Source organism: Guillardia theta (assembly GCF_000315625.1).
Source record: "Guillardia theta CCMP2712 unplaced genomic scaffold GUITHscaffold_73, whole genome shotgun sequence".
Taxonomy (NCBI): Eukaryota; class Cryptophyceae; order Pyrenomonadales; family Geminigeraceae; genus Guillardia; species Guillardia theta.
Window position 1 is genome coordinate 265,705 of NW_005434601.1, and position 11,782 is coordinate 277,486.

General features: G+C 56.9%; 3 protein-coding genes across 3 annotated transcripts in view; 2 read left to right on the forward strand and 1 right to left on the reverse strand.

Moving 5' to 3' along the window:
- Window positions 1-3,217, forward strand: part of GUITHDRAFT_154354 (hypothetical protein) — a 5,626-nt gene extending 2,409 nt beyond the window's left edge. The window contains exons 8-21 of the mRNA XM_005826640.1: window positions 593-721; window positions 768-865; window positions 1,124-1,544; window positions 1,588-1,715; window positions 1,815-1,919; window positions 1,985-2,075; window positions 2,128-2,228; window positions 2,277-2,342; window positions 2,392-2,508; window positions 2,563-2,641; window positions 2,687-2,775; window positions 2,864-2,971; window positions 3,022-3,061; window positions 3,115-3,217. Coding sequence (XP_005826697.1) covers window positions 593-721; window positions 768-865; window positions 1,124-1,220 — 324 coding nt within the window. The 3' untranslated portion in view covers window positions 1,221-1,544; window positions 1,588-1,715; window positions 1,815-1,919; ... (7 more) ...; window positions 3,022-3,061; window positions 3,115-3,217. The remainder of the gene's footprint in view (window positions 1-592; window positions 722-767; window positions 866-1,123; window positions 1,545-1,587; window positions 1,716-1,814; window positions 1,920-1,984; window positions 2,076-2,127; window positions 2,229-2,276; window positions 2,343-2,391; window positions 2,509-2,562; window positions 2,642-2,686; window positions 2,776-2,863; window positions 2,972-3,021; window positions 3,062-3,114) is intronic.
- Window positions 3,218-4,863: 1,646 nt separating this feature from the next.
- On the reverse strand, window positions 4,864-6,712 carry GUITHDRAFT_89015 (hypothetical protein). Its single transcript, XM_005826641.1, has 6 exons — window positions 6,407-6,712; window positions 5,503-6,238; window positions 5,396-5,458; window positions 5,228-5,293; window positions 5,016-5,070; window positions 4,864-4,961 (listed from the first exon to the last, which is right to left on the reverse strand). The coding sequence occupies exons 1-6, from the start codon at window positions 6,493-6,495 to the stop codon at window positions 4,945-4,947; spliced, it is 1,026 nt and encodes a 341-aa protein (XP_005826698.1). The 5' UTR covers window positions 6,496-6,712; the 3' UTR covers window positions 4,864-4,944.
- A 3,209-nt stretch (window positions 6,713-9,921) lies between these two features.
- On the forward strand, window positions 9,922-10,523 carry GUITHDRAFT_143302 (hypothetical protein; the record flags this gene model as incomplete). The annotated part of the gene is made up of 3 exons (XM_005826642.1): window positions 9,922-10,008; window positions 10,093-10,199; window positions 10,241-10,523. The coding sequence occupies 3 exons, from the start codon at window positions 9,922-9,924 to the stop codon at window positions 10,521-10,523; spliced, it is 477 nt and encodes a 158-aa protein (XP_005826699.1).
- Window positions 10,524-11,782: the final 1,259 nt, after the last annotated feature.

Consider the following 11,782-nt stretch of genomic DNA (forward strand, 5'->3'; position numbering starts at 1 on the left):
CCAGGCTCCCTGACTGCCTCTGTGAGCCTAGCGGATCGGACCGCACTCGGAGTCACCCGGCCGCCGGGTCACCGCCGGGCGGTGACCGGCGTGTGGCCGGCAGCCGCCGGCCCAGCCTCGGAAGTTCAGGCTCCTGTAAACCAACTTCGGACGACTTACGTGGCGAGGCGGCCAATGTAGCGTGTGTCTTGCTAAGCCTCGGTCCTCTCATGTCTGGATGCTTGGGTTTCACATCCTAGCATACAGTCTATCTCTCATGTGCTCCTCAATTCTGGTTTTGCCAGCCTGAGTGTGCATTAAACTCGGTCTTGAGCAAAAACTGTCTCAGGCTTGTTACAACTAAGGTTGATGTGATATCTGCGTAACTTTGGACTAGGACGTCGGAACACGGTGATGGCATCGGGAGTCCGGGAGTCCCGGCCGCCGGCCCCCGGAGGCTCAGGGCACGTTGGCCTGCCCGGGCGCGGTTCCGGCCGGCTCCTCCTCCTCCTCCTCCTCCTCCTCCTCCTCCTCCTCCTCCTCCTCCTCCTCCTCCTCCTCCTCCTCCTCCTCCTCCTCCTCCTCCTCCTCCTCCTCCTCACAGATCCGTCAGGTCCCCATCATCATCTACATCGCTAAGTCTGGGGCACACGTGGAGCGCATGGCCGACACTGGGGTTGACATCGTCTCGCTCGACTGGACCGTCACCATCGACGAGGCTCGTCGGAGGATCGGCAGAGACGTAGGCTGGTGGGGAGGAGCTGGGAAGGAGCTGAGAATGTTGGCAGATCGGCCTTCAGGGCAACCTCGATCCGGCGATCCTCTACGGCCCCGAGCACATCATCAAGGAGCGCACAGAGAGCATCCTGAAGATGGCTAAGGGAAGGTGAGAAGTGTGTTGTGAGGAGGAGGAGGAGGAGGAGGAGGAGGAGGATGAGGAGGAGGAGGAGGAGGAGGATGAGGAGGAGGAGGAGGAATGGGTGGAACGTGAACGAAGGAAGGAGTGAGAGAGTTGACGGGGAGCGGAAAGGGAGGAAGGGTAGAGGGGATGCAAGTGCATGATGAGATGAGCGGGAGGAGGGAAGGAGTGGAGAGGGAAAGGAGAAGGTGGGAGGGAGGAAGGGATCTAAAGCGAAGGACGCAGGCATCACATCATGAACCTGGGGCACGGTATCGAGGCCACCACACCTCAGCCCAACGTGAAGTTTTTCGTCGACACAGTGCACGCGTTCAAGCACTGAGCTCGAGGGAGGGAGGAGCAGCAGCAGCAGCAAGCCCGGCAAAACCAACAGATCCGCTTTCTTAAATTCCTCGCACGAGTTGCGCAGGACTAACCGATGTGACCACATGCTATCAACAAGGAAAAATGATCTCCTGTTCTCCGCGCTCCTTCTCTTCGACCCCCGCTGGCCGCAAGTGGCTCTCAAGCCCGCTGCCCCTCCTACTTGCCGGAGGAGGCGTTGCTCCCTTCTCTCTTGGGCACTAGGTGCTTCACAGGCACAAAGTAGTCGTGCTTGAGAGCGTCGGTCGGGCTGATCCGCGTCTTGTGGTCGTACCGCAAGCACCTGCATCCTGTGAGCAAGGGAAGGAGTCGAGGGTGGGACTGACTGGTCGAGGAAATCGATCGCCTCAGGGCTGACAAGGTGCTGATTTTCTCTGGTCACGAACGACTGCCAGCTCTTGCGCGGGTGCTTGCCCAGTATGCCATCGTAGTGTCTATCCAGCTGAATGTCGTACTGCACAGTAGAGTGAGCGAGGAACTACGGGAGAGGCACACGTGGGAGGGGAGGAACGGGAAGGAGGAGAGAGGGAAGGGAGAGAATGAGGCAGGTCACCTTATCCAAGTAGGCGAACAGGTCGTCTGTGCCCAACACCTTAGCGATCTTAACGAGTTGATCATAGTTATCATGTCCATGGAAAAATGGCTCCTTGCGAAAAATCTGTTCCCAGGCGTGTCAAGCGTGCTATTGTAATCATGGCTGAAGCAGAGGAGCGAGGTTCTTACCATTCCTGCAAACATTGCTCCAAGACTCCACATGTCAAGGGAGTAATCGTATTCACGGAAGTCCACTAGCAGTTCAGGTCCCTTGAAGTATCTGCTCCAGCTCTCCGTCAGGGACACACGGCAGGGGACAGCAACATGTCGACCTCGATGCTACACGCACGTTGTACTCCGTCCCTGGGTAGAAAAACTCGGCAAGACCCCAATCGATCAGACGTAACTTGCGCTGAGAGTGATCGATCATGACCTGCGGTCTGTCAGAACTCGACGGGGGCGAAGTGAAGGGCATGCGCACATTGTGAGGCTTGACGTCTCTGTGCATGACACCGTTGGCATGTGCGAATGCCAGAGCCACCAGAAGCTGACGAAATAAGCTAAGGGAGAGAGAGGAGAGGAGAGGAGAAGGGTACCTCATGAATGTAATATCGTATATCCATGTCAGTCAGTGTTGGGTACAAGATTTTGAAATCTGTGTTTGCTACATGCTCAAACACCAAACTTGGAGTTTTTGAGCCTGGATCGCGAACCTACAGGCCAGTCATCGACAGATCCACGTGTGTCACATCAACTTTCACTCTTACGGTGTCAAGAAGCTGGATGACGTTCGGACCTCCCCTCAAGTTCTGCAAGATGCGTATCTCTCTCTTGATCTTTCTTTGTCTACATGTGGTATAAGTCACCAGATCCTCGTCAGACAGCTCTTACCTGACAGGCTTCAGACACTTGATAATGACTTTCTCCTCGGACGATACTTTCCAACCTTCAAACACTTCGCTGTACTTTCCCCTTCCCACCTTCCCAAAAGAAGCGAATCACGACTTTGCTACCACTCTCGCACGATTTCATGACAAACTATGCAAGAGGCAGCACGATTTCGAATACCTTCCTAATTATTTCATAGTCCTCGCAATCAGCCCAACATATCGTCATATTCTCGTAATCAGTATCCGTTAGGAACGTTTGCGGGCTCGCCGCAGCAACTCCACCCCCCTTGTGTCCAACCGTAAGGATACCTCATGGTCTGCGAGCTCTCAGCATACCTGGGCTGGAGACTTTGACATTTCGAACGAAGCTCCCTTACTGCCGAGGGGTCAAGGACCATTCAGGAAGCAAACGGGGGGTACTCGAAGTACCTTCCTGGTTGAAAAATGGGAGAAAATTCAGGCTAGACCTCGGGCTTCAGTTCGAACTAGAACAACACGGGCTGGACTGGCATTCCGACCCACTGCATGACCTGAGACCTCGTTAGATTCATAAGCATACCACTTTAAGAAGAACTGAAACGGTATTGAAATCTCTAGTAGGGAACGAGGCCAGAACATGTGATTGTGCTGTGGTATCATTCGAACTTATCTACAACTTGCACAATCAAGCTAAGCATAGAATGGATGCAGCTCCATAACTAGATTCTAGAGTCAAAATGCATGACATCACTCGTACAAAAATTGACATTTTACAAACTGCAAATTCGATCCGGTTTTTGCAAACTTGCGACACATCCCATCCCCAAGTATCGTACAAACGAATGAGAAAACTTAAGAGACCCCCGCAAACACACAAGATTGAACACCATAACACCATCTTCATGCGAGTTGCATGCAGTCAAGAACACCACTACTCGAATGCAATGGTTGCTTTCGGTTCATTGAAATTTGAACCAGAAATAGTGGTGTGGCCACGATGGGTTGAGAAGCGCAGAAAACAACAACACGACAACACTCGTTGAGATAAGATGGCAGGGAAGATTCAATCATGAAGACAAGCAGCTAATGAAAACAATCAGTAATGAGAGGCAGACTCGAAGTGAGAAGGAAGGTGGAGATGGAAAATGGCAAGGTTAGGACAAGAAGCAGGTACAAAGAGTTGAGCGATATAGAGATGCCATCTATGAGTTAAACGAGGACAACAGAGAGTAGAAGAAGAAAGGAACAGCGGCAGCGGCGGCGAAAACAAGTGCTGGGGCGAGTTGTTTCAGCTGGAAAGGAAATTGAGGCAGGAGGGAGAAGAAAGCAGAGAAGGAGGAGAGAGTGGAGGCAGGAGAGAGGAGAGATGAAGAGATCAGAGCACAGCAGAAGCAGGTCAATGGCTTCGCGCCTCCTCCCTTGCTTCTGAGCACCCGCATAAACGCGGCGGGGGAAGGGCATGGCGGAGAAGCGGCGGAAAAAAAAACAGTTATAGCGGTTATTGGGAGGAGGGGTGGGGTAGGGGTCATGTTGGTCTAGGGGTAGTAAAGGTAAACATTGACCGTGGGGTGATCGATCAAAAATTATATGAGGAGTGGGGTACTTGACACTATTTGATTAGGGTGGGGTGGGACAATAATGAAGGGTAGGGTCCGTTCACTTAGTGCGTACTCAACCACAATTGGGGTCCTGATTCTGAGAGGTAGGGGTGAGGGTAGGGTTGGAGAAGGGCAGAGGGCCAAGAGTGGGGGTGGGGTGGTACTAGAGGTAGGATCCAAGACCGTGATTAGGTAAAATTGGTAGGGTACTTGCAGTAACTCAGTATGGTAGGGTAGTCTGACGAGACGATAGAATGTAGGGGTCAGGGTAGGGGTGATAATTGGGCACACTACCGGTGGAAGGAAGGGAGAAGGTAGGGTAGGGTGGGAGGGAGGAATGGATGTGCGATCAGCGAGGCTGGCAGACCAGAGAAGCTCCGTCAGTCAAACGGCGGCCCGGGCCGCGGGCGCCCGGCCCAGCCCGCCGGCCCCGTTTGACTGACTCAAAAACCTTGAACGGAGTCCGATCGACAGTCACAGTCCAGTTCAACTGCTCGGCCTCCCGAGCCCCCGGGCGACCGGGCGTGCCGCCGGGTCACGGTGAGACTTGACTCTGTGACAACCGTCACAGTGAGTCCGACTCAGAGGTTCGACAGATGTTCATCGTCTCAGTCCTCCTCCTCTATTGTTACACTGACGCTCCTCCTCCTCTTCCTCTTCCTCCTCCTCCTCCCGGAGTCCTTCAGATCATCGGCAGGCCTGCACGTCCACGTGTCAACCCCCAGCTGCTCCTGACCGACCATGAGGCCTCACCTTCGAGCCCAACTGAGCCTTCCTTCTGGTACTGGCGGATCTCCTCGAGAGACTTCTGCGAGGACAGCCATGAGCAAAGAGAGAAGCAGGAGCAGGAGCAGGAGCAGGAGCAGGAGCAGGAGCAGGAGCAGGAGCAGGAGGAGCAGGAGTAGGAGGGGATGAACGAGGATGGAAAAAAGGGGGTAAGATGAAGTGGGTGGAGGGAGGGGAACCTCGAACTCGTCGCAGAAGACAGCGACATTCTTGAAGAAATCGTTGGGCTTGAAGGATTTGGGGTCCTGCCAAGTTTTCAGTGGAAGGAGGGGGAGAGGGAGGGGGAGAGGGAGAGGGAGGGTGAGGGGGAGAGGGAGAGGGAGGGAGAGCAACGCGGAGGTTTCTACCTCCCCAAAGTACTTGGCGAGAGCCTTGAAACGCTTGTCGAGCAGCTCCATCTTCTCAGTGACCTGCAGCACATGAGTACTCAAACTCCAGCTGCTCCTCGGCTGACCTCCCCCAGCTCGCCGCTGGCTGTCTTGTGGAAGTGCGTCATGATCTGCAGGAAGGTGCTGGTGGAGGAGTCGTGCTCCTTCTTGTCCTGCTTCGGCTGCGTCAGGTCCGAGAGCGTGTCTCTCAGCTCGTCGCAGCACTGCTGCAGCTGGTTCAGCTCCAGGCTCAGCGCTTCCCGCGGGATGTTCGCGGCGTCGCGGCAGTCGCGAAGGTCGTGGCTGAAGTCGAGGAGGGAGGGCTCTTTGGAGGCGGTGAGGGCGGCGAGGTAGTGCATGAGAGTGATCTTCTTGTTGCTGCCCGAGCGGATCCCCGACAGCATCAACACGCTCTCAATGCTGAAGCCCTGCGCGTTCCCCAGCTGGTGCCCGCTGTTCATGAAGTTGCCGAGGGCCAGGGTGATCTCGAGGATGCCCTTGAACTTGACGCTCTCGATGACGCGCTTGGCGGCGGAGGCGACGAGCGTGACTTTATCCTTGAGCTCACTCTTCCTCGCGTTGAACTCCTGCTTGAAGATGAAGCCCTGCACCCGCGCCTCCACCTTGGGAATCTTCGCCATGGTGTGCAGGAACTGCTCGGAGGGCCCGAGCTTCTCCACTTCGCCCTTGTAGGACTTGAGCATGCGGATCTCGTCGGGGGTGGGCAGGAGCGTCAGGAGCATCTGCAGCTGCTCGAGGGAGAGAAGACCCTCGTCCAGCGTCAGGATCGCGTTCTTGATCTCCGCGTTGGAGCTCTTGAACCTGCCAAGAGACTTACAGGAAGAGGAGGGAGGCAGCGAGGGGAGATAAGAGAGGGGGGAGTCGGGGGAGAGGAGGGGAGGGGAGGGGACAGTGAGGGGGAGATGAGTAGAGCAGAGCAGAGCAGAGCAGAGCAGAGCAGAGCAGAGCAGAGGAAGGGCAGGGCAGCACCTCGACAGAGTGATCGCGATGTTGTTGGCACGCTTGAGGTCGAGGAGCTGGATTGCCTTCTTCTTGTCCTTGGACGAGCTCGCCTTCATCGCCGCTTTCTTCCTCTTCCTCTCCTCCGCCGGGTCCTCAAAGAACAACTTGACCAGCTCCGTCGAGTGCTCCGAGATCGCGTCCACTGCCACCGTCTTCTCCGAGGCCCACACCGACTCTCGGAGATTCTGCGCTGGGATCTTCTTCCAGTGCAAGAGCTTGTTGGGCAGGACTCCCCTTTGCCCAGAAGCCTGTCGGCGGGGGGGGAGGAGGCCCCCCCCCCATCCCCGAGAGGGGGGGGGGTGGGGGAGGAATACCTTTCCATGCCAGGCGGAGGGGGGGGAGGGGGAATACCTCCCATTCCAGGGAGGGGGGGAGGAGGAGGTGGAGGAGGAGGAGCGCCTGGTCCACCCATGGGAGGGGGAGGAGGGGGAAGAGGAGGCGACACACTTGAGGCATCAGGAGGATCAGAAGCGTCGGGCTTCTCGATTTTGTTTCCCTCCTTGGTATCAGCAAGAGCAGGCAGAGGAAGTTCGTCGAGGTCCCTCTCTCCCTGCTTGTCTGCCGTGCGATCTTGTGGTCCATCGGGTAGATGCTTCTTGCTGGAGGATGAAGGAGAACCTTTCTTGGAGTGAGGAGCAGCAGGAACAGGAGCACAAGGGACAGGAGCAGCAGGAGCAGCAGGAGCAGCAGGAGCAGCAGGGGGAAGCAAAAAAACTGGTTCAAAGTTCTTACCTGTACCAAGATTTTCTTGCTCTCCGCCTCCCCTTCCTCGCATTTCTGACTGTTTGCCCTTCTCCTCCGCCTCTACATGCCCAGACTGTCCCGACCTGTCAGACCCTCCTCCTATCTTGCCGCCGCTGCCTGCACCCAAATCGCCTCCACCTCCCCCACATGCACCTGCACCTCCACCACTTCCTGCTCCTCCATCACCTCCAACATTTCCAGCGCCTCCAATACCACTGCTAAACCCCCCAGCTCCTCCTCCTCCAGCACCGCCGCCGCCGCCGCCGCCGCCGCCGCCGCCGCCGCCGCCGCTTTCACCACCACCTCCTCCTCCCCATCCCCCTCCTCCTCCTCCCCATCCCCCTCCTCCTCCTCCTCCTCCACCACCACCACCACCACCACCAGCAGCAGCCTGTCCTGGATAGAAGGGTTCAGCAGGATAGCTCGCAGCGTTGAACTCGCCAGTCGCGCTTCCTCCACCGAGATTCCTCGGAAGGGTCGGCAAGGGCGAGAACTCAGGAATCTCTCCTCCTCCACTCATCCGTCCTGCATCGTCGACTATCAAAAACGGCTGGAGGAAGCGACAAGAAAAGAAAGAAAGCTGAAGACGACCAAGAGTAGGAGGACGAAGAGCAGCCAGGAGGAGGTGGAGGCAGAGGGGCAGGCGAGGAGGAGGATAGAAATTTACCGGGAGAGGGAGAAGGGACAGCAGGAAGCGCGCGGAAGGGTATGAGATCGGGATGCTTGTCAAACTCGACGGAGTTCTCGTAGAAGGAGCTGGAGAGCGAGTCGATCCCCGACGCTCCTCCCCCGTTGGTTGCAAACACCGGACGACGAGACCGAGACCGACCAGGAGCCCGCGGCCTCTGCAGGTTGGCCGAGTAGAAGCTTGACCCGTCCTCGTTGCCGCTCGGAACGTCAGCGAAGGAGGGATTCGGCGTGACAACGCTCCTCGCAATCCTACCGAACCCGCTGAATCTTCCATCGTCCTCCTCGTCCTCTTCGAAGTCCACGTCTTCTACTGGGACAAGTCAGGAGCTGCGCAAGGAGACAGGCAAGCTCACCGTCTCTGTCCACGAAGACCTGCTGGGAGACGCTCGGGCTCTGCCTCGAGTAGCTGCCGGCAGCAGGGGAGTTTGTTCCCGACCTACTGTCGCTGCTAGACTTCTGCCCCTGACCTCTCTGCCTGCTGACGTCAGAACCTGGTGGGCTCTCCGGATCGAAGTCCACTCCTCCCTCCTCGCTATCTGTCAGCCCGTCCTCGTCGGAAAGGTCGTACGTGTCCTCGTCCTGTACCGCCTCCTTGTTCCCACAGCGAGCCAGCAGAGGCCCAGCGATCCTCTTGATCCACGACTTGCGCTCCTGCCCGCTCTGCGCAGCTGGACTCGTCGTGGGACTTCTGGCAGCAATCCGAGCTCCTCTCCTCTTCGACGCGCTGATGTCCACGATGTCAACTTTCGATGTCTCAGCCAGCATGACAGACAGACTGCGGAGATCATCCTTTTCGCCTAACAGAAGGAGATCAAAAAAAAGGGAGGGAGAGGTGGAAGGAGAGGTGAAAGGAGCGAGAGGAGGGAGAGGAGGGAGGGGAGGGAGGGGAGGGAGGGGAGGGAGGGGAGGGAGGGGAGGGAGAGGAGGGAGAGGAGGGGAAGAGGGTGAAGGAAGAAGATGGAGGATCAGACAGGGGGGATGGAGCCTACCAAGGTTGTGAAAGAACTCTTCGACTTGATCTTTACGATTCGCCGCTCCCTCCTGCAGCTTGAGAGGCCTCACACCCCCTGCCCCACGTCCACCAACCATAAGACAAACCTGAATGCCGAGAGCTCCGAGAACCGGCTCTACCACGTTCTCCTTGAGCCAGACCTTTCCCGTCCTAATGCCACTCTTGATCCATTCTCGCTTCGACGCTTCCATGCCGACTTGACAAGCCCCTGCCTTCTTGAATGAAGTGAGGAGATGCTCCACGAGCTCTCGGGTTGAGCAAGAACAAGGCGACAGGGATGGGAGGAGCTGAAACAGGACAGAGGGGCATGAAGGCGGGGGAGAAGCAGATGCGAGAGAAGGTGCAGATGCAGCAGAAGTAGAAGCAGAAGCAGAAGGAGGAGGAGGATCAGAAACGGCAGGAGCAGGAGCAGGAGGAGGAGCAGCAGCAGCAGCAGGGGGAACATGGCTTGCCTTGCTATGTCATTTCGCCCTCTAGTATCCGTGGGTGGGGTCATTGCTTGGGAGAGGGAGGGGGTGGGGTGAATCGACAGCATACAATATAGGGCAGATTTCAAACCAGGGGTTAAAAACGAGGGAAACGAGGGGGTGGGTGTTGTCGTAAGGGAGGGGGTATTTGAGCCCTGGATTGGAGGGGTGGATAGGCACCTATCCACCCCTCCAATCCAGGGTAAAGAAAAAAAGAATAGTAACAGATCTCCGAGTCTAAAACGTCCGACGAGTATGATCCCTCTGGAAATCTGCAGGCTGATCCTTGAGAGCGACGTTGAAAGACCTACGTGGTCGGCAAGTTCTTGATAACCCTCATGAGCGACCCTCGGACAAGCACAGCTTCAGGGAGTTGGAGCTACGACTCACCAACAACGTGCATAGAAGACTGAGGGATACCTGGTGGTGAACTGCCACACGTTCTACTACTCGTGTGGTTCGTGGAGGCGTGTGTGCAGCTCTACCGCGAGGAGGTGCTTGCCTGGAAACTGGGTCAGGTGTTTTGTCGAGGGGGACCTGCTCTACGTCACCGAGCAGTCCCGGTGACGATGCACTGCTTCGCAGGAGATGTCAGCCGGTGCACGGTTCCGGAGATGCTGCGATGTAGCGAGCGGTGCGGTCTACCGTGCGGAGCGGTAGACCGCTCCGCACGGTCTACCCGACGAAGTACGGTCCCGTCGATGGAGGAACTCACCGTTGCCACGTCCTCCTTGCTGTAGGTGGTCGGGTACATGCTGATGATGAAGCCGCTGGCAGGGATCCCGACGTGGTATCCGCATCACATCCACAGCCTCGAGGAGCAGCTAGTAAGGATCTCCCTCTGCTGGTATGTTCTGTTTTGGACGCTTGCAACGAGGTCTTCTTCAGGGACCCCTCGTTCTTCCGGTGCCTGTGGAGCAAGGGAAACACCAACGAGCGCAACTACTGCATCATGTTCCTGCGGGAGTTGTTCGGTCCCTCCAGCTACGAGATGATCGGGATGGCGCCCGACGAGCTCTGCAAGCTCATGTCCGTGGTGCTCGACTCGGACCGCATGATGAAGTTATGCCAGCGGCATGCAAGCGAGGTGACCATCGAGACATGTCAGAACCATGCCCAAGACGAGGCGAAGGGGACGACCGTCAGCAGCAAGGACATGTTCGTGATCTAACCGGACGCGTACGGCTCGATGAAGAGCTTCGGGAGTTGCCGGGTGATCGGTAAGAGGAGGCATGCCTAGCACGAGCGCGTCGATGCGTAGCCGTGGTTGAGCAAGAAATGCCGATGCAGGTACATGACAATGGTTGCCGGAAGAAAGTAGGATGAGCCGGCTCTTGTTCTTCGCTCTATCACTGGAAGGCGCCTGACGGTCGAGGCCACAGGAATCCTGCAGTAGAACTTGCTCAAGTCACTGCTGAGCACATGAGGGAGATCTCCTGATGTTGAAACGTGCAAGACCTGACCTCAAGAGACTGGAAGGCCCTTAGCCACTGCTGCGAGAACTACTTCGCTCGTGCTCGTGCTCGCCCTTGCCCTCGTCTTGCTCGCTCCTCCACATTCTGGTTTAGATTTAGGGTTGGGGGTAGTGTAGGGTAGGGGGTGCTTGATAGGGCATATGGAGGGGTCCAGAGGTGAGAAACTTGTAAAGAAAAAAGAATAGTAACTCCCAGCTCCCCCATTAGTCAGGGCGCCGAGCAGTCAGCGCGACAGACGCGCGATGAAGCGACGAGGAGGAATGGCAGGTCTAGGAGGAGAGGAGAGCGAGAGTCAGTCAGTCTCCTCCCTCCGAGCCTCTTCTTTCTCCTTCTACCAACTCCTCCCTCAGCCTCCCTCCCCCTCCTCCCACGCTCATCGCGCCCCTCACCTTAGGCGGTTCTCCTCCTTCCAGCGAGTACATGGACACATAGCAGTCCTCGCAGATCGTTCGGATGCCGCAAAGGATGCAGGCATAAGCCCCTCCACTGAAGATGATGGCACCGCACTCACTACAACATGGACCTGGTCCGCAGCTCAGCTGCTCCCCTCCTGCTCCCCTCCGCCTTCCTCCCCCCTCCCTGTGAGCATCCTCCTCCTCCTCCTCCTCCTCCTCCTCCTCCTCCTCCTCCTCCTCCTCCTCATTATTCTCCCCCTCGTCCTCTCGCCGATCTCCTCTTTACCACTGCAGCACTTTGCGTAAAGTGCAGCAACTCGTTTGAAGGCAGCGAGAGCCAGCTGTAAGAAAGCATCACAAGAGCAAGTATCAATGGAAAATGACGATGATCAAGGAAGTATAGGAGGAGATGCTGAGTGCGAAGGAGAAGGGAGGAGGAGGAGGAGGAGGAGGAGGAGGAGGAGGTGGAGGTGGTGGTGGTGGTGGTACCTGGTCATCATGGAGTCCCTTCTGTACAAACCCGAGCAACCAGAGGATCTGCCCAGATCGATTGAATGGCG

Bases quoted from the DNA above. Each gene is read 5' to 3' on its own strand.
- GUITHDRAFT_89015 (XM_005826641.1), bottom strand. From the start codon at position 6,495: ATGAAGGCGAGCTCGTCCAAGGACAAGAAGAAGGCAATCCAGCTCCTC. The intron at 6,239-6,406 runs GTGCTGCCCTGC...GTCTCTTGGCAG, and splicing joins ATCGCGATCACTCTGTCGAG to GTTCAAGAGCTCCAACGCGG. The intron at 5,459-5,502 runs GTCAGCCGAGGA...CATGTGCTGCAG, and splicing joins CCAGCGGCGAGCTGGGGGAG to GTCACTGAGAAGATGGAGCT.